This window comes from Ptychodera flava, chromosome 5, assembly GCF_041260155.1.
Source record: "Ptychodera flava strain L36383 chromosome 5, AS_Pfla_20210202, whole genome shotgun sequence".
NCBI lineage: Eukaryota > Metazoa > Hemichordata > Enteropneusta > Ptychoderidae > Ptychodera > Ptychodera flava.
In genome coordinates this window covers 2,845,036-2,865,561 of record NC_091932.1, presented here as the reverse complement: position 1 = coordinate 2,865,561, position 20,526 = coordinate 2,845,036, and the positions used below count along the sequence as shown (strand labels likewise).

General features: G+C 36.6%; 1 protein-coding gene across 5 annotated transcripts in view; it reads right to left on the bottom strand.

Annotated features, from left to right (window-relative positions):
• The window catches only part of LOC139132766 (uncharacterized), a 31,281-nt gene that overhangs the window by 9,117 nt on the left and 1,638 nt on the right, over positions 1-20,526 (bottom strand). Inside the window, exons 2-11 of one of the 5 annotated variants that reach the window (XR_011552416.1) lie at positions 13,126-13,243; positions 12,796-12,937; positions 11,043-11,195; positions 8,338-8,509; positions 6,229-6,374; positions 4,792-4,947; positions 4,186-4,368; positions 3,397-3,488; positions 711-880; positions 222-341 (exon numbers count right to left, since the gene is read on the bottom strand). Coding sequence is in view for 3 of the 5 variants with exons in the window: in XM_070699032.1 (XP_070555133.1) it covers positions 3,462-3,488; positions 4,186-4,343; positions 4,792-4,927 (321 nt within the window). In the remaining 2 variants the exon portion in view is untranslated. The remainder of the gene's footprint in view (positions 1-221; positions 342-710; positions 881-3,396; positions 3,489-4,185; positions 4,369-4,791; positions 4,948-6,228; positions 6,375-8,337; positions 8,510-11,042; positions 11,196-12,795; positions 12,938-13,125; positions 13,244-20,526) is intronic. The other 4 variants (XR_011552415.1, XM_070699032.1, XM_070699030.1 and 1 more) reach the window with 4 other exon arrangements.

Sequence of the window (20,526 nt, the reverse complement as noted above, 5' to 3'; positions counted from 1 at the left end):
AGTGGTTCTTTTCCATAGCATATTAACATTTACTTCAAGACACTTGAGGAAATCCCTGGGATTGCCTTTGTTCTAGTATACCAGGTATAAGAGAATAATGAAGGTGTGATAGCCTTTCGTTTTCCGTTGAAATTGTAATCTGGTGGGTAAACTTTCTGATGAGACAATCTGGCGCCAACACAGGCCTTTTACAAAAACCAATAACAGATATAAAATCCTACCATATGTTGTTCCACCATTGGTTGCACCACAGTACCATCCAATCTCACGATAGACCATTCACATTACTTATTGGATAGTCCCACTGACCATTGATAACATCATCGCTTTCCTGACAGTCACTGGAAAAGAAGAATTATAAAGAGATGTCCCAAGAAAATTTACTTGCCATTAATATGCTTCAATAGCAAGGCTGTATGTGTTTTTCATTACTTATGAAAATAGCATATGCAAAGTGCTGTTAACTTTGATGTATGTACAATTTTTTTTGCTTGCAATTTTACAAGTAAGTCTACATACTGCAGGTTGCAAGCAGTTTACATTCCTGTAAGTTGCAAGCTCAAATCAGAAACATCACTTACTTTGACAAATGCATGGGAACATTTGAACTGTAAATATCACTCTATAAAGTCTAATTTGAAACAAAAAGAGGTTTCCTTGTAAGTAATCTGAATGTTTCCTTTTGTAAATGAATGTGAAATCCAACTCACAGATCTTGATCACTGCTGCCCTACAAAATGTAGTTACTTCCCAGAGGCTGCAGTCCCTGACTGACTCACGTACACTATCCTCACAGAGCTCAGGTCCAAACCTCGGAAGACATGGAAGATGTAATCAACGGGTCTATATATAAAATCTTGTATCTGAGAGCACCTGGTATCTGTACAGAAAACAAACAAATGACATAAAATATCAATGAAAATCTCACTTAAGGTGAAGTACTACGAATTACGTCAAAATTAGGTTGTGGTGTCATTTTCGTGAAACTTTGCACAAATATTCTTGGAAGTTGTGCAAGTGCAAAAATGAAATAAAAAATGGGGGTCACCACGCTTGTTTCCATGGAAACGGATGTTAAAATTGCGTTGTTAGAAATAAATAAAAATACCGTCAAGGACACTATGTGCTCACATTCGGTTTGAATTGGTCCATTTGAGAAATATTTAAACCAGGAAAAACAAGAATGACAAAAGCAAATAAGGTCTCCAACTTAGGTACTGGAGGTCATCTTTAGGAACATGCATATCAACTTCTATAGCAATGGAGAAGCAGATCCTAAATACATACGCAAATATCAACAACAAAAAACAGAGAAGGCTTGATAAAAAGAAAAGGTGGGAGTGGGCAAAAAATGTACAGGGGATCTGGTAAAAAAGTAATGCTACATCATCAATCTTCTAGACCCTACCCCCTCCTGAATATCAAATGTTCCACCCCTTAATGTTACATAAGACCAAATGACAGGAAGTACATTTACAACCTTGGAGATTTTTTAATTAATGCCATGAGTGTTATCATTCTAATGTAAACAGCAATTAAGGTAGTAACAGATAGTGAAATGCCTTCCACTGTGGGCGGTGTTTACATCTGGAAATATCCCGAATCCAAATTTCTCATCAGTTCTTGTATGTCTTACACAGAAAAGTTCCAAAAATGAAAAAAAATCACCTTAGCTTTGTTTTCTGGATTAAATTTTCCTACAAAATGATACCAAACATGACAAAATTATGTTCACAGCCTTCAAAATTGTCTCACAACATATCCTGGGTTGATGTAGGTCATTTAAGGTCACAAACTGAGAAAATTACCTAAAATATACAAATTTTGGGGTTTACCAACACTTTGAGCAGAAAATTTATCTATTAGTAATAACATCTTTCAGGACTTTATACCAAATTACAAAGCTATCAAACAAGTAATTTTGAGATAAAGTTTTCTTGACCAAAAATGACAATATTGTCTTAAAAATACAAATTTTTATACTTCAGGACAATTTCAACATATCTAACTATTGTCATCTCTGTACGTCTGTGTACCAAATATGAAAGCTGTCTGTCCAGGGGTTTTAAAAATGAAATACTGTTTAAGATTTTTTGACTAAAAATGACAAAATTGCTCAAAAATAGTAATTTTCCCAATTTTGTCATAATTTCAACAAATTAGAAGAGTAACACCCTTGCAAAGAGACAACCAAAATTTGAGAGCGATTGGGCTGGTGGTTTCAGAGAAGAAGAATTTTTACTGAAAATGAGAAAAATCACCAAAAAATTCAGCAAAAATACAAAATTAAGGATATCTTCACAATATTCATAAAACTGTATAAGGTTCACCTAAGGTACTTGCACACAAATTTTCAAAGCAATCAAAAAAGCGGTTCTTGAGTTATTAATTCTTAACCATTTTCACATTTTGTAAGCTCATTTGCATAATTTTGGCAATGCAGACTTCATTTGAACAAAATCCCATCTATAGCCCAGGATGCATCAACACACCAAATACCAAGCTGAAACGTGCAGCGGTTTGCGTGTTTTTGATGTTGACGGACATACTGTACGTACATACATACATACATACATACACACATACATACAGACGCCATCGAATTCAGCCTATACGATAAACTCACATTGGTATAACCAAATGTGAGCTAAAAATGATATAATTAACTTAAACTAAAGAAAGCAATTATAAAACGCTTAGCAAATGAGTTAATTTTAATAAATACCAAGACTTAAGATCCATATATCGAATGTATAGTTTTCATGTTTGTAAAGAAATTTTAACATAAGTATCGATTACAAAATGATGATATCAAAATAATATCACTACATATATTTCGAACTTTCTTCCTGTCGCTTTGAATGGTGTCATTTTGACCAACCTTGGCGAATAAAATCCTGACATAATACCATTTAGTTTACACTTTTAATAAAAGGGTGCCACCCCGCTACTTTTTACAATATCTCCAGGTGAATGGGTAATATGCGCCATGTGAATGGGAGAGAAATGTTAATTTTTCGCTCATATTGAATAAAAACAAGCTTCCTAAGGGGTCAAAATATGACAATGTTATAGGTCACATGTATTTCTAAGAGACTGGGTCAAAAAATTAGGTAAAAGCGCAATTTCAACAATGACAGGTGATGTTAATTACATGCTACAAAATAACGCATTTGCAGCAGGCTGGAGTTAAATCTGCGCAGAAACGTTCTAAAGCGCGTGCGCATCCGAATTCGTCGCGCTTTACCTTAATTTAGGAAAAACACTGCTGGGAGTTCAAATTGTCCACATTCCATCTTGCTATAGAATGATCCACATGACCATACTCAGGAAACCCCATCTCAAAGTAATTTGATGACATTCACCAATGACAGCAAGGATAACATGTGATCTTACCTATTGATAGACGTATCAGGATCTGTGAATGGTTGCCAGGACAAAGACATCTGTGTAAGTGATTTCTAACATACTACATCAAACAGATTAGCCTGTGAAAAGATGAACTTATAAATATCAGTTCATTTCATGCAAACAGTCAGTGACTTTGAATAAAGTACTTAGTGTTTGCATAATGGAGTGTACCAAGGTATCCCTTGGAATATTCAGAAAATGTCCAGGCAAGACCATCTGAAGAAAAATAATATAAATGATACTTTATTCACATTTGGTTAAATGTGGCAAGCCAAAGTAACTGTACGCAAAATGTTGAATAGTGCCTATGGACCGTAGCTTGTGATATTCATTGTCAAATGCATTTGAATAAATTTTGATGCAATGTTCATTGAAGTAAGAAATGGTTGGTAACTGTTACAGAGTTTTAGCAGTTTGCAAGATTTTTCATTTTATTCCCCTCATTTGCATATTTTTGAAACTGTCATGTCCATTTTAACAAATTTATATCTCCACCCCTGGGTGCACCTGTACACCAAATATTAAGATGGTAGGTGCTGCACTTTATGGGTTTTTGATATGGATGGACACACATACATAGATACATACACACACATACATACCGGTATATACATACAGACAGACAGACAGACAGATTTGCAAATGGATGCAAATGAGACTGGCTCACCCTAACACCTATCTTTAGTACCGTTATGTACATAAACAAAATCATGTCATGTGCTCAAATGAGACATTGATCAAAATTAAAGTTGGCACAAGAAAGACAACACTTACCTCATTCTGAGATCTCAATGTCAAAATAGTTGGTTTACCATTTGCCAATACTGAAGGTATCAGTAACATCAGTGGTGTCACAGATGCCAGAGGCACTTGGGAAAGTACTGCAGGACAAACCGGAATTCTGGATGCTACTCTCCTCATCATGCTCCATTCTGCAAACCAAGAGTCAGTATACTCCTAAAAACACAAATTAAACCATATAATGAAATATTTTGAGCTAAATTTGATATTGGTCAGTATCATATATTCTACTCAGAATCAAATAAGAATCAATTATGTTCGTTGAGTGGTCACACTAGAGTAATTTAAAATGCCAAATCATACCGGTAATATGAAATGTAGTTGTATGTCACATTGAATTCATATCGTATCATGCAAGAAAACAATTTGTGTGGACTCGGGTAAGTCCATCTAGTTCACGTACCAGCATAAAGCTAAAAACACTTGATCTAGGTATACAAAAAACTGTCATGAATGTAATGTCCAGTGTCAGATAATGACTGTCATGTGTCCCTCCTCTTATACCCTACAGCAAAACTTCATCTCTGAACCACCAGCATCACTGAGTAATGCAAAGTAATAATGGGATACACAACTTACTGATTCCACTTTCTGGATCATAGAAGTCCTGCCAATTGGCACAGATTCTGTTTGGTGACGACTGGAAATCTATGTCAATTCCATGGTCAGCAGCATCACAGACACAACCAGCAATTGGAGGATTGATGTCCACCATGATTGGAAAATCAGAATGCCCTATTGAGTGTAAATCCACAAAAACAATTGTAAAACCAAAAAAAAGTGAATGAGAATGAGACCTGCAAAGAACTGAAAACTTATTCAAATTATTATAATTATTTCACAAAATTTAAAACAGAAAGAGTATGATTATTTACATCCTCAAAGTTATGGTAATCAATGCATTCTTGTTAATAGTTCTACTTTGGAATTAAAAAGACGCATGGCGTCGTACTGACTGAGTATGCCAAAGAGGCCATATAATGATGATACAAACAAGACAATGTTTACAAAAATCTTGCACTGTTTGTTGATGAATGGTTAACATTCCAGGAAATTATGAATCATAATAATCAAAATCTTTAGCTTTCTCCTTTTCCCATTGGGAGAAAAAATATGAAGAAAAAACAAAGTCACAGAAACACTAGAAATTTCACTAAAATGTATTACAAGAGATGTATGAATTAACTTAACCTGAAAAATACTGATTGGCTCTGGTGAAGAGCATATCATACATTGAGTTATGTCCAGTGAAGACACGCTTGGAACCAGGTTGATCAAATGATGACTGATTTTTGGTATGGGTGATCATATATGAAATAACATTAAACTTTAACTGTCAAATTGAGTGAAACACAGAAGTTGAAGGAGTGTGATTGTACAATATCAATCCAGTCTTGTCTGCGTTTGTAGCAACTGAAAATATCCTGACACAGGAGAAGTGGTTATTGAAAGGCATGCAATTGGTAACTAATGCCAGAGGGATTTGCATGTCAAATATGATATTGGAAATGCAATTCAAACTTATTATGTTATACTCTTGTTAACTTTCTTTCAGAAACTTTGAATAAGATTTGAAGACAGTGAGTCATACATTACTTGAGAAGTGTCAAAATTAACATTTAAATAAAGTGAAGTGGTGACATGTGTCAATCTTATTATCAGACTGAGAAACAAGAAAATGTCAATCAAATGGTCAATGATGCAACTTGCTGTACTTGTACTGTCTTTCCAGAAATCAGCACAGATATGTCCCAGTGAGAGATTGAAATACCATGTGTCCACACCACAAATGTCAGTTACAGTATTTGATTGTGCTGTAGAACACTGTCAGCAAAACGCACTGAACAATCATGCATATTGAACCCAAAGACAAAGGAGGCTTGTTGAGTCTGGAAATTACTCTTTGTTTAGAGAAGGTGTTTTGGTATCCATTTACTATATGGTAGAATTGGTGTCTGAGCAGGATGTCAATTATTCAGGATTTTGAAGCTGTGTTTTTACAAGTTGATCACTTACCTGTGATTTTGCAGTGACATATTTCTTCAATACACCTATTCTCTCATTCATCAGGTACATATTCACTGCGTGTGTTGTGACAGACTTCATTAATTTCTGCATTGTCAATTGGTCCTGGCTCAGGCAGTACAAAGTCAGCCATGATCCTGTCAGATGATAGGATGCTGCTGTAACTTATTCAGGACAAGATTTTCAAATTCAGCATTGAATGATTTGAAGTGTGCAGATCAGGATTATACCATTTGTTACTATTGAGAGTATTACTGATTTTTTGGCCACTATTAATGTTAATTAGAAACTGAAAGTTCATCCCTTGGCTTCATTATACTTCTGTCTGAAAAATTGAGGCCGCTTTTCAATGATTATCGGATTTGAGGTATGTAATTGTCTCACAACTGACATTGTACGAGCAGAAGTACGGCCTCGTACTTTCACAGAACGAGTGACGTAATGTACCCATACTTTCAAAATACGAGTGACCTACAATGCTGGTTTATCATACACAGCAAGATTTTGACGTAAGGCCGTAAAATTCATAAGTGAAGCTGCGGTTTGTATTAGGAACTATTTTTAGACCCCCTCCAATCTTGAACTCCAAAATCCGGTGCGGCTTCTATACGCACATTTGTCTGGACTCAACTACGTCACGTTGAAAATTGCCAGCAAGGAGACTATTATTATGCAAATGACAACAGCTGCATTTCTCCGCAGTAGGGAGACTATAAGTTATACATTTGCTCAGCTTTTCTCCTCTTTCTTTCGAATAAAGATGATAAACCCTTGCACTTCCAAGCCTTAAATAATTGTACACGCCGCTGTCCCACACAAGCGCGGTGCTGTCGACTCCAAGCTATGTTTCACACGCTGCATGCCTGCCAGCTAATTTATGCATATGTTTGCAATAACCTCAGGAACAGCTGTGCGGGCCTGCTCATGTTCCGTCGATCGATATTTTTAGAAATCTGGAGACATGGCACATCACATTTTATTTTAATAGTTTACAAAAGATGTAAGAAGCATTGATTTTGTCGAAAATTCTGAAAAAAATATAGGAAGATTTTATCGCGAACACATTTTCACTTGGGGTCGACATGGGGTCGCAGCCATGTTGCCTCAAAACTTATGTCTGTCTGCACTCAAAACTCAAAACTTTCGAATATGAACCTGTAAAATCGAGATCATTTTGTCAAACTTCGGCGAAATTTAAGCCTATAGACAAGATTACATCTAGGTAAGGTAAATTTACTGAAATTTGATCGACAAATAATCCTGAGCTTGAACGTGACAGCTCGCCTTCTCCGGGAAGTCAAGCATCAAGCTGTCCATACACAGCTGCCCATATTGCTTGGTTTATGTCAAATTATGAGATTGTTTTCAAGCGAAGGCGGTAGAGCGTACGGGGCTCTGGATATGAACCTACCGCCGATGTAGCTGTAATAACTGTTGCGTTGTTTTTTCTTGAAGTTTTTTTTACATTAAACCTGCCATATTCCTTCAAATTACAACGAGATTTTTTTCGATCACACAGCCATGTATTTCGATATGTCACTCGCAAAAGTACGCTGAACACAGACAGGCTATAGAGAAATACTGACATTACGTCACTTGTACGGTGAAATTGCGGCACATTACGTCACTCGTAATTTGCTCGTACGAGCTCGTACGTCTGCTCGTAGTTCGTCCGTTTTGAGACGATTAGATAAATGGGGATTTACACCAGACTTCTGCATCAACAGGGTGAATCTTTCCACTATCGTGATCAGTTTTATGCTTCAATTATATATTATAGAGAAATACATCAATGAATTACAGGGAGGGTTTTATGGATTATCATTTGATTTACCTGATATTTTAATCTGACTAGTCTTTTGTTGCACAGCAAGAAATTGGAGTGAAATAATTTTTGGCAAAACAGCTACAGGAGCTTACTTGTAATGACTGTGATGTGTATAATAGGACGAGGTATATTCTATGTGATCTATGGGTTGGTCTGTCTGCTTCTAATTTGCAAGATTTGCTTGCTGCTCCAGAGATACAATTGATGTGAACAAAAAACACTTTTTAGGGGTTCCTATTAATAACGTTGATTTGAATCTAACTGTTACTCACCCTGTGTGTTGTTGAATTCAAGATTAAAATAGTGTAAAGTGCAGCAAAGTACTCCAGGCTCTTGTTTCGGAGAGAATCATCTTCAACACTGACATCATGAGAATTGTCAAGTCAAACTCAGTCCAGAAGAATACCAGTCACCAAATATCGACCAAAAAAAGCCAACAGCTTCCTATAATACAGAAAACAACAAACATGAGTATGGAGAACAACTTTATAATAAAGCTGTCTGTTGAATGAAACTGATTTATTTTCAATAAACCATATTAATATGACAGTCCATCGACACATACCGGTATTTGAATCAGAAATATATCAAGCATTTTCATGGCCTAAAAAGGCTCAACATAATTGGATTCACACTGCACTATGCATTCCTGAAGTATGTCAGAGCTCGTAGACTGTCAGACCATTGATGAAAAATTGACTCTTTTTACATCGATGGTCATATACCCCCCAAATATCCAAAATGTGGATGTTGAAAATAACACCACATTTCATTGTCAGCAGAAATAGAAATAATTTAGAAAGTTGAAAATTAAATGATGCAAAATAAAATGACATATCATGTTTAGGTAAGATTAGAATTAATCTCATGTTAACTTAAAGCCCCCACTAGCTGTATCTTCTAGCCTTGGTTTCCTTATGCAATTTCAATGACACTTTGCTCACATTTGGTTACATGTGGCTGGCCAGAATGAGTGTACATATGATATTTAATAGCTTCTATGGACGGTAGCTTGTATTATTCATGATGTCAAGTGCATTTTTAACATATTTTGATGCACCGTCCATCAAAGTGGATAAATTTGGCATCTGTTACAACGGACACACACAATGCAACACCATGCTATCTGCCATATATCTGGTACATCAAAATTAGTGATACAATCTACCACATCAAAGTAAGGGTGCCTGTCCTTATATGGAATTACTGAAGACAATATTTGGTCCCCTTACTATCTATAGTTACATGATTGAAGACTTCAGTAATATTCACCCATATATACTTTCACAAAATTCACAGGTTCATATATAAGTGTGAGTACGGTATATTGAAGTAAACGTGAGCTATATTATTCAGCTATTTAGGGATTCTTTAGGGCTGCCCCTGGTAATACTGCTGCCACACCAACATGATCATAGCATGTGCCAAATTGCATCACAGTATCATAGACAAATGGGGAAACTTCAAAACACAAACATATCCATCAAGGAGCCTGTGGCATCAGATATGTACATCTGTTTTGGAGCCCTTCTAACCAAATTTAAAAGCATCAAATCTGGGTTGTGTTGATGAAATTGTTTGACAGACCCAGTTGAATAATTCAATAAACATACAATATGACGCTGGAAAGTTACAAAAATCCTGCATACAAAATTTCAAAGTAATATCAGCATTTTTTCCAGTGCAAAATTGACATATTTACATTTTCTCTGTGGCTCACGCTCACTAAAAGTTGCAGTTCATCACAACTAGCAGTATATGGTGCAACGAAATTCATAGACAAGGAAGCCCTGCTGTACATGTTGGTCGAATAATATCCTGTATAATACACTCTATTGAAAATCTTAAATGTAAAACTCTAACATTATGCACATTTGCATTCAGTATGGTGATTATGCTTTTCAGTTTACCGGTACTAAAAACTTCCATTCCTGTTCAATTACAGCAAATTATGTTTGATTACAGTGAACCCATATTGATTCTAAGCAGACACACTAAATGCGCCTCGGGGATAGATAGGTGGACTCTCAAAGTTTTACGAAATATTCTTTTGGCCGGCTACTTGTAGGGGCTCATTTTGAAGCTTATGGTGTAAATAAAATTTCCACTGGCTTAGTTTTATGAAAATCAGGAATTTTATTGTCCCCATAGAGATCACACAGGATTGGCAGCCATTTTGAATTTCAAACAAACTCAGCATGGTGATCCCCAGTTTTTGTTCATGGTTTTGAAAGTCAATGGATGAAAGTTTGCTTGAAGAGTTTGAAAAAAGTTATAAATTAAAGTCTTTCAATTTAGAGGTGCGAACTACCTTAAGTTGCATTACAGCTTGGATAGTTATCATATTACAGCTTGGATAGTTAACATATTACAGCTTGGATAGTTGTCATTTGTATGGCAAATATCCAGGCCACCATGCATGACTGACCTACCGAAATGAAATTCAACAGCAGGATGTTGGAAAATTTTGGAAAATTTGTGTTACCTGAGGCTGTTCGAAAGTATGCCATAGACATCAAGCTGGACCTTTAGTGAACTGGTCAGTGTTGATGAAAACTAGTTTTCACCCCAATAGAAACATTGCTGGATGTGTTCATAGCTGTTCATGTATAATGAATCAAATGGGTTTTCATGGGGGAACTTAACTATAAATGCTATATTCCAATGACATTATTACTTGCTTACGATATTTTGCATTGTATTATTTTTTGGTAACTTCCTTTCCTTTTAAAGTTCAAACACTACTGCCTCACCACATTGAGTACACTTCTACAATTTCACTGATAAATGCATTGATGCAAATCCTTGTCTTCCTATAGCATTAGTTATAACTTTAGCAGCCTGGGCAATTGGATTAAATGACCAAGATTCTCTGGTTGTGCTCAGAGGTTGCTATAAATTGTCAATGTAAGTTTAAGTATGTAAAGATCTTTATTTCAATATTTATGAAGCTTGGGAAAAACACAGTGAGGCTTACCAAAGTACAAATGAATTGGTCCAAGGAAACAAGCACTGTGTACTGATAAAACACTGCATCATGTTGGAAAAACAAAGCATCTATACATTTATCATAACCTTGGAATTTGTTACCAAACAAACTAGAAAGTGCAGTGTTAATTGCTCCTTTCACCTGTATGAAAAGAAAATGGTATGATTAAGTACGTTGACAAGTGAGGTGGGTTAAGATGACAGAGTATGAGATGAATTGTGTGAGTATATACGGTATGTTATCATCATGCCCTAATACACTTTTCTATACACCAAACAAAATTGACAAAGTTCTATCAGACAATCGACATCAGACACACCAAAAAAACCCACCATATTTGCAATATTTCATTATTAAAGGGAAGTTCACCAAGGATGATTTTCACATATGTGGTAGCTCTGTGGTCATTTACCAGGATAAACTATTTTCACCATTTATAACTCGCAGGATTTTTTACAAAAACGATAAAAATAGTACAGGAAGTTGCCCATGTAATTTGAATCATGGGAAAAAAGCTCCAAACTTGGAGCTTGCATAATGTGATATGGAAGGGACCATCTTCGGACGGGTATGGCCCCCACATTGTCCACTCACAGTAACACAGTAGTAAACAGCAACACAAAATCTGACAGTGGAAAGTTTATTATAAGTGATTCATTGTTTATGCAAGAATAAACAGTATAAACAAAATACGCACAGCCTGGTTTAAGCATGGGTGAGTGGACAATGCCATACCCATCGGAAAATGGTCCCTTCCATATCACATTATGCAAGCTCCATTCTTTGCGCTTTTTCCCATGATTCAAATTACATGGGCAACTTCCTGTACTATTTCTATCGTTTTTTGTAAAAAATCTTGCAAGTTGCAAGTTATAAATGGCGAAAATAGCTTTTCTGGGGTAAGTAACCACAAAGCTAGCACACATGTAAAAATCATCCTTGGTGAACTTCCCCTTTAAAAGACTTGTTACATGTAAATTGGGTCCTGAAGCTCATGAATTTATGCCAGCTTTCATAGCAGATTAATGTATATACATTGCACACTGTTGTTGACTGCTGTGGAGGCTATAGGCTCTCTTACTATGCTGAGAGGGTTACTGTGCTAAGTTTATTCATAAGTCTGATAAACATATGTGTCACTGTGTGCTTTCACCTAAGTTAGTAAACATCATGCATACCATATATGTCACTACAAATTTAAACCCTTGACCTCTTCAAAATCTATATATGAAATCTATTGTTTCTGACTGTGAGCACTACAGCAACATTTGAATTCAACATTATAAAACTTGAAAATAATCGTATTATATAAATTGTAAATGTAGACAAATTGTTTTGCAGTAATTTTTTTCTAGTTCTAAATGTGGTATTATACATTATGGTCTCATCACACAGTGGAATGTCCATGACAGTATCACTGAAGAATGTCAGGAAAGGCTTGCATTCTCCAACTTCTGTTGCACAAAGATTACAACACAGATTCAGGATAAACTTATGCAGACATGTAATCTCTAACATTTGTGGTCAGATTAACATTAATGTAATTAAGCTAAAAGTTTCTGAACTTGGCAATATTCCAGGACAGAACATGGAAAGGACATCACCCTGCTAGATTCTCTTTTATTGAAATTCTGAGTACAAGATCAGTCTTTACACAAATTATATTAATGATTGTATTGAGTCTGATCATGCTTAAAATGTTTTTACAGAATTATAAATTCTCTAAAAAATTTTTATGTACTTATCAATTGACTTGACAATGTCTGAGATAGCCGTCTGGAGTGACTTGAGGAGTTTCTTGATGGCTTCAGCTGCTGCCTTGATTGCATCTTCTATCTGTTTCGCTGCCATGGCAACATCAATTTCACTCCATCAACAACAGCCTGAAAAAGAATTACATGGTTTTTATTATCTAGTGACCAGAACTATTTTGATTTGAAGAGGATCAAGATGGACCTTTAGTGAACTGGTGTCAATGAAAACTACTTTTTACTACTATATAAACATTGCTGAATGTGTTCATTACTGTTAATATATAATGAACAAAATGGGTTTTCCGGGGGAATCTTACCTGTAAATCCTATATTCCCATTGCTGGTCCACAATCCCTAACCCCAAAAACTCCCAAGGTTGCAAGCAATTAACGGAAGACACTCTCTGTGTCCTCTTATTTTCTCTGTTGCCATCAACTTAAATATTGACCATATACGTGTATACCAGTCTCATTATTGATGGAAAATGAAGGGTGGTCATCAACTATTCTATTAATCATGTGAATTAAAACCTTTATAACAAAATCAGTCAACTGACAGATGCTTACTACTCAATTATGTTGTTGCATCAGATCATATTGTGAAAAGACATTTATGGCTCAGACTTGAAGCTGTGACAATGGCAGCGCATGCAATACTGATAAAATTTTCCCACATTTCAGGCTGCAGTGACTGTGTAGCTATGTTGAGTAGCAGACCTGTAACTGCAACAAAATATCTGAAAACGGTGCTTTTAGGGGACAAACAATTAACAATAAACCAGTTTTACATGAGCATAAACACAACTAAAGTAGAGACTTACTAAATCAGGTCAATCCTCTGGAGGAAAATTTATATATTCAGTACCTTGTTATAAATGACTACATTTTTTCCCTGCTTTTTGAAAGCTTACATGTACTTGTTTGTGTTTGTATTTACAAACAGCTTTGTGCTATACAAAGAGCCTTGCCTGTGTTGAATGACTGTAATGATGATTAAAGTATACTGTTCCACCAACAAGATTTTCTGTAAAACTTAAACAATCGATGGCACAAAGTCAGGCTTAGGAACCTGTGAAGTAACTTTAAAAGCTGTTGGACTGGATTTTTACAACAAATATATTGTCACCAAAACATGAGAAAATTGCTGTAAAAATTTACAAATGCAAATTTCAGAGGAATTTTTCACAAACCGATATTAAATCATCACTAGGTAGCTATACCACATTAAGGAGAATATGATATTTTGACAAAAAATGAAGAAGATATATACTTGTCCAAGTTTTATAAATATTTATAATATATGTATGCTAATCAGGTTATCCTAAAAGACTTAAAATCAAATTTTGAAACCTTTCCAAAAAGTGATTCCTGAAGAGAAGCCATTGACAAAAGAGAATAGAAAAAGTTCAAAAATACAAATATGTAAATGTTATCCTAATTTGAAACAAAATATTGCATACATTATCCTCTACCAAATATCACTACAAGAACTCTTTTGATAATGGAAAATTTTTATGTGTACAAAAAATGATACCTGTAGGTTTCTCAGTATGCTTCTGTGAGACACATTTCCAGTATTCCACTCAAATCTGGATATAATCATCTAAACATTCAACATACTTGGTGCAGCAATCTTTAATTTATGAACTCTACAAACTTGGTCTACATGGACTAGTGGATTGACAAACAAATGCGTGGACAGACTGATATACAGTGTTACGTGCAGAGAAAACGAACAAAAGGGTGAACTCAGCAGTTAACGTTTAAACAAAATTTATTACGAAAATAAAACTAATTGCTAAGTCAGGGATAGAGTACAAGCTTTAAAAGTGTACAGACTACTTATCTCAGCTGGGACGGCAAGCATCAAGCGTCCAGCTCAGAGTTGTAACAGTCAGTCGAATGGATGAACAGTCCTTTGGCTTGCAGGCTTGAAGCTGCACAAAGTCCACAGTATAATCCAGCGTTAGTATAAATCCAGCGTTGACAGTGAAGGTCTTGAAAAGTCTTGAGAATGACTACTGCTGGAGTTTAGTAACACACAAGAGACACGATCCCAAAAGTCTGACTGGAAGCTGTGCACGTCCCTTTTATAAAGGCATGTAAGAACAATCTAGAACTTTTATTGACATGCTAATTACTGTTCTAAAATTATCTCTCTTACACAACTAATCAACTTTCCGAACATTCCAAACATGACTAATTGAATTCAAGGTTGTGAGGTCATCAAGGGCAGTGACCTTGGGAATGTTCTAGACTAATTGAACTCAGGTCATGATGATGTGGGGGAAATGACCTACATAACACACCCCCTCTTCAAAAAAAGAAAATTTTTCAAAGAAAAATCTTTCTTTTACAAATGTAATCTTGAAAAGGATTTAAGTACTCAAATTTTGTTTTACTCTAAAGTAAAATTTCTTGAAAGTGAACAACAATAAAATTTCTTGAAAGTGAACAACAATAATTTCTAAATACGAGAGAGACAGTCTGCAATTAAATTGTCTCTGCCTTTGATATGTCTAATGTCAAGATTAAACTCCTGTAACATTAAACTCCTCTTAGCAATCTCTGATTTTTGCCTTTAAATTTCTGCAGAAAACAAGAGGGTTGTGATCAATATAAACCACTATTGGCTGATTGAAGAAGTAACATAAACTTCAAAATGCTGTAAAGCTAATATCAAAGATAAACACTCTTTTTCAATTGTAGAGTAGTTTCTCTGGGATTTGTTAAATTTGCGTGAAAAATAGCAAACAGGATGATCTATACCATGACTATCCTCTTGCAATAAAACAGCACCAGCAGCCGTATCACTAGCATCTACAGCTAATTTGAATGGCAAAATGAAATCTGGTGCAGACAACACTGGGGCACTTTGCAGTATGGCTTTAAGTGTATCAAATGCCTGTTGGCATTGCTCTGACCAAACGAACTTTACTTTCTTTTTAAGTAAGTTAGTCAAAGGCTCAGTAATTGTGGAGAAATTTGGACAGAATTTTCTGTAGTAACCAGCCATACCGAGAAAGCGCATCAGTTGTCGTTTGCAGTTTGGTATGGGAAAACTTGAAATGGCACTGATTTTGGCATCAACAGGTTTTACCTCACCCTGTCCTACAGTATGTCCGAGGTAAGTTACCCTTGCCCAACCAAACTCAGATTTGGCAAGGTTGACAGTCAACATTGCTTTGCTCAGTCTCTCAAAGAACTTCCGCATGAGCTTGATGTGTTCCTCCCAGGTGTCACTATACAGGACGACGCGTCAACGTAGGCTGCACACCCGTCTAGCCCGGATATGACGTCGTTGATCATCCGTTGGAACGTTGCCGGAGAGTTCTTCATTCCGAATGGCATCACCTTGTACTGGAACAATCCGTCTGGTGTAACAAAGGCGGATATTTCACGAGCACGATCCGTCAGAGGGACTTGCCAAAATCCCTTCAGTAGGTCAAATTTTGTCACATACTTGGCTTTTCCCACTCGGTCGATGCAGTCATCAATCCTCGGGATTGGGAAAGTGTCTGTCTTTGTTAAAGTGTTGACCTTCCTAAAGTCCGTGCACATACGATAACTGTGATCTGTTTGGGAACAAGTATGCACGGCGAACTCCAGTTACTTTTACTGGGTTCAATAAAGTCATTGTCCAGCAGGTATTTGACTTCTTCCTGGAGATATTTCGCTTTTGTTGGATTCAGTCTGTATGGATGTTGTTTTACAGGCTTACTGTCCCCAACATCAACGTCGTGATAGATGACGTTCGTCCTCGTTGGAACATCTTGAAACAGGTGTTTATATTCGTGGAGCAGTTCTTTTACCTGTTGTTGTTGTTCTGGCTGGAGGTGTGCCAACTTTGTAGATTCCAGCTTCTCCAGGATTTCTGAGTTCTGAAGCTTGACCGAGCCCAGCTTTGATTTAGAGTATTTTCACTCAAGTCAGTTTCAGTATCACTATCTTCATAATGGCTTGAACTGACTGCACTGACAGGCTGAGTTATAGTAGGATTATCCCTATCCAAATATGGCTTAAGCATATTTATGTGACATAGCTGTTTTTGTTTACGCCTGTCAGGTGTTATTATGATGTAATTTAAATCACTCAATTTCTTATCAATTAGGTATGGCCCAAAGTAACGAGCATGGAGTGGTTTGCCAGGAACCGGAAGTAGAACAAGAACTTTTTGACCTGGTTCAAACTTCCGTTTTGAGGTGTTTTTATCATATTTGGTTTTCATTGACTGCTGAGATGACTCAAGATTTTCTCTGGCTAATTCACATGCTTTAGAGAGTTTTGTACGAAAATCTGAGACATATTGCAAAATATTCAGACAATCATCATCGTCTGATAGGAATTCTCTTTAACGAGCTTGAGTGGGCCACGGACTGTATGTCCAAATACAAGCTCAAATGGGCTAAAACCAAGAGACTCTTGAATTGACTCTCTAACAGCAAAGAGCAGAAAATGAATTCCTTCATCCACTGCTTCTCTGTGTCAAAACAGTAGGTCCTAATCATGTTTTTCAAAGTTTGATGAAATCGCTCAAGAGCACCCTGACTTTCTGGATGATAGGCGGATGACCTATACTGTTTAATGCCTAGCTGATCCATTACTTGTTGAAAAATTCCAGACATAAAGTTGGAGCCTTGATCGGACTGGACACATTTAGGGAGGCCAAATAAAGTGAAAAATTTGACTAAAGCTCTCACTATAGTCTTTGTCTTTATATTTCTCAGTGGTATGGCTTCTGGGAACCGAGTTGATGTACACATTATTGTTAGCATGTACTCATTTCCTGATCTTGTTTTTGGTAGGGGCCCAACACAGTCTATTAGTATCCTACTAAATGGTTCTTGAAATGCAGGGATTGGCTGTAAAGGGGCCTTTGGAATGGTCTGATTTGGCTTTCCTACCATTTGACATGTGTGACAAGTTTTACAGAAATGTGCTACATCCTGCCTGAGATTAGGCCAATAAAAGTGACTGAGAATTTTATGATAAGTTTTCCTGACTCCTAAGTGACCAGCCCAGGGGGTTTCATGGGCTAGGCGCAATATTTCAGCATGGTAGGGCTTTGGAACCACAATTTGATGTTTTATAGCCCAATCGTCATCAACCAAAACATCTGGAGGTCTCCATTTACGCATGAGAATACCAGACTTTGTATAATAGGAAACAGAGCTATCCGAAGTTTTACCTTCATCATCTACCCTGTCAAACAAAGACAAAATATCTGGGTCTTTGTGTTGTTCTGCAATGAGATTTGATCTAGAAAATGTCTGACTTTGAACAGCAGAAGTTTTACTGGAAGTTTCAAATCCACGAGGGATAACGGAATGATCCGTGTCAAACACCTGACTGAGAAAGGTGTCATTTAAGTCAACATCTGTGACATTATTTTTGAGAGTATTTTGATTCTCGGAAGTTTTCTTTGACATGGCTCGAGTAATAGCACATGAAGGAAATAAATCGGGTATCTCTTGTTCAATTGGCTCTGGATCCTGATCTAAAGTAGGATTATCAGTCACAAGTGGATTAGTAATGACCTTGTCCCCAGCAAGGTCGTTTCCAAGCAGAAGGTGAATCCCTTCAAAAGGCAAAAAAGGCCTAATACCTAAAGCCACAGGTCCAGAAACAAAGTCCGAAGACAAATAGACATTATGGAGAGGAACAGGAATAAAGTCATTGCAATCTACCCCCTTAATAAGAACTTTAGAACCTGAAAATGACTTTTCAGAAAACGGCAGGGTATCTGCCAACAAAAGAGACTGGGAAGCCCGGTATCTCTTAAAATTTTGACAGGGTAGCAGAAGAGAAATCACTAGAAAGTGATATAAAACCATTATGAATAAATGGCTCGAAAATACCCATAATGCTATCTTGAGAAGAATTGACCTTGACCTCATTAATTGGGGATAAGAGGGGTTTAACCTCAGAAAATGTGTTGCACACATTATTAGACTCTAATTGAGTTGATGAAGAAATAAAGCCGGTGGGCTTAGATCCACTTTGACCACTTTGACCTTCACGTTTTCTTTTCAATTTGAAACACTCTGACATTAATGGCCGTCTTTCTTGCAATAATTACAAGAAAGTGTACCGAACTGTTTGTCAGAAGGAGATTGAGACTTGGGATCTGATGATGTGGAAGTGTTACTTGAATTTTGTGAACTGTTGTTATTTGATTTCCTACTCTCCTTTGAAAAATTCTTGGATGAAAAGGAGGAGTTAAATTTACCTGCATTGTTTCTGTAGGAAAAGGACTGGATGGTTTGCTGAGAAATGAAGATTTGTGGGTCAATGAATAATCATCGGCCAAACGTGCAGCAACCTCTAATGTATCTGCCTTTTGTTCATTGATAAACGTCTTGATGTCACTCCGGATGCACCTTTTAAATTCCTCAATCAAAACAAGCTGTCGTAATTTGTCATAATTCTGACTGACCTTTTCAGAAGAGCACCAACGGTCAAACAGTTGTTCTTTTGTTCGAGCAAATTCAACATAAGTTTGATCTTCACCTTCTCACAATCCCTAAATTTCTGACGGTAAGCTTCAGGCACCAACTCATAGCCCTTGAGAATTAATTCCTTCACAGAATCATAATTTGAAGCCTGCTCTACTGACAACTGAATGTAAATTTCTCTGGCTTTACCCACCAAAGCACTCTGCAAAAGCATAGACCAGGACTCTTTAGGCCAATTCAGACTCTGAGCAATTTTCTCAAAATGAAGGAAATATTTATCAACATCCTTTTCTTGGAAAGGGGGAACTAACCTGAAATGCTTAGTGATGTCAAACTTGTCTGAAGGGAAGAATTTTCCTGACTGTCCAAGCTCTAAACGTTTCATTTCTAACTGTAGTCGATGTTCTTCCAATTCTCTCTCCTTTTCTCTCTGTCTTTCTTCCATTTGTAATTCTTTCTCTCTCATTTGTAATTCTAGTTTCTTGATCTCCAAATTTGTCTGCATTCTAATTCTAATTTTCTGAGTTCAGAGGTAGATCGGGCTCATAATCTTTCAGGGTGGATTCCTCAAATTGGCCTAAATCAACTAGATGTTTGGCAATACGGTACTGTATTTCCCTCTTGCGCATAGATCTTTTGACTTCTACTTTAAGGAAATTGGCCAGTGTTATGAGGTTGTCTTTTCTGAGGGAATAAATGTGTCCTGATCAAGGTCATCCATAAATTCGTCTGGTTTAAATTCCGCCATGATTAAATTTCGCTGAGTTCACAGTATACAGTAGTTTTGAAAAGGTAGGCAAAATGTTGTCAAACGGCTCAAAATATTCGTCTCCCGGACGAGCCCCCAATTTGTTACGTGCAGAGAAAACGAACAAAAGGGTGAACTCAGCAGTTAACGTTTAAACAAAATTTATTACGAAAATAAAACTAATTGCTAAGTCAGGGATAGAGTACAAGCTTTAAAAGTGTACAGACTACTATCTCAGCTGGGACGGCAAAGCTCCAGTCTCAGAGTTGTAACAGTCAGTCGAATGGATGAACAGTCCTTTGGCTTGCAGGCTTGAAGCTGCACAAAGTCCACAGTATAAATCCAGCGTTGACAGTGAAGGTCTTGAAAAGTCTTGAGAATGACTACTGCTGGAGTTTAGTAACACACAAGAGACACGATCCCAAAGTCTGACTGGAAGCTGTGCACGTCCCTTTTATAAAGGCATGTAAGAACAATCTAGAACTTTTATTGACATGCTAATTACTGTTCTAAAAT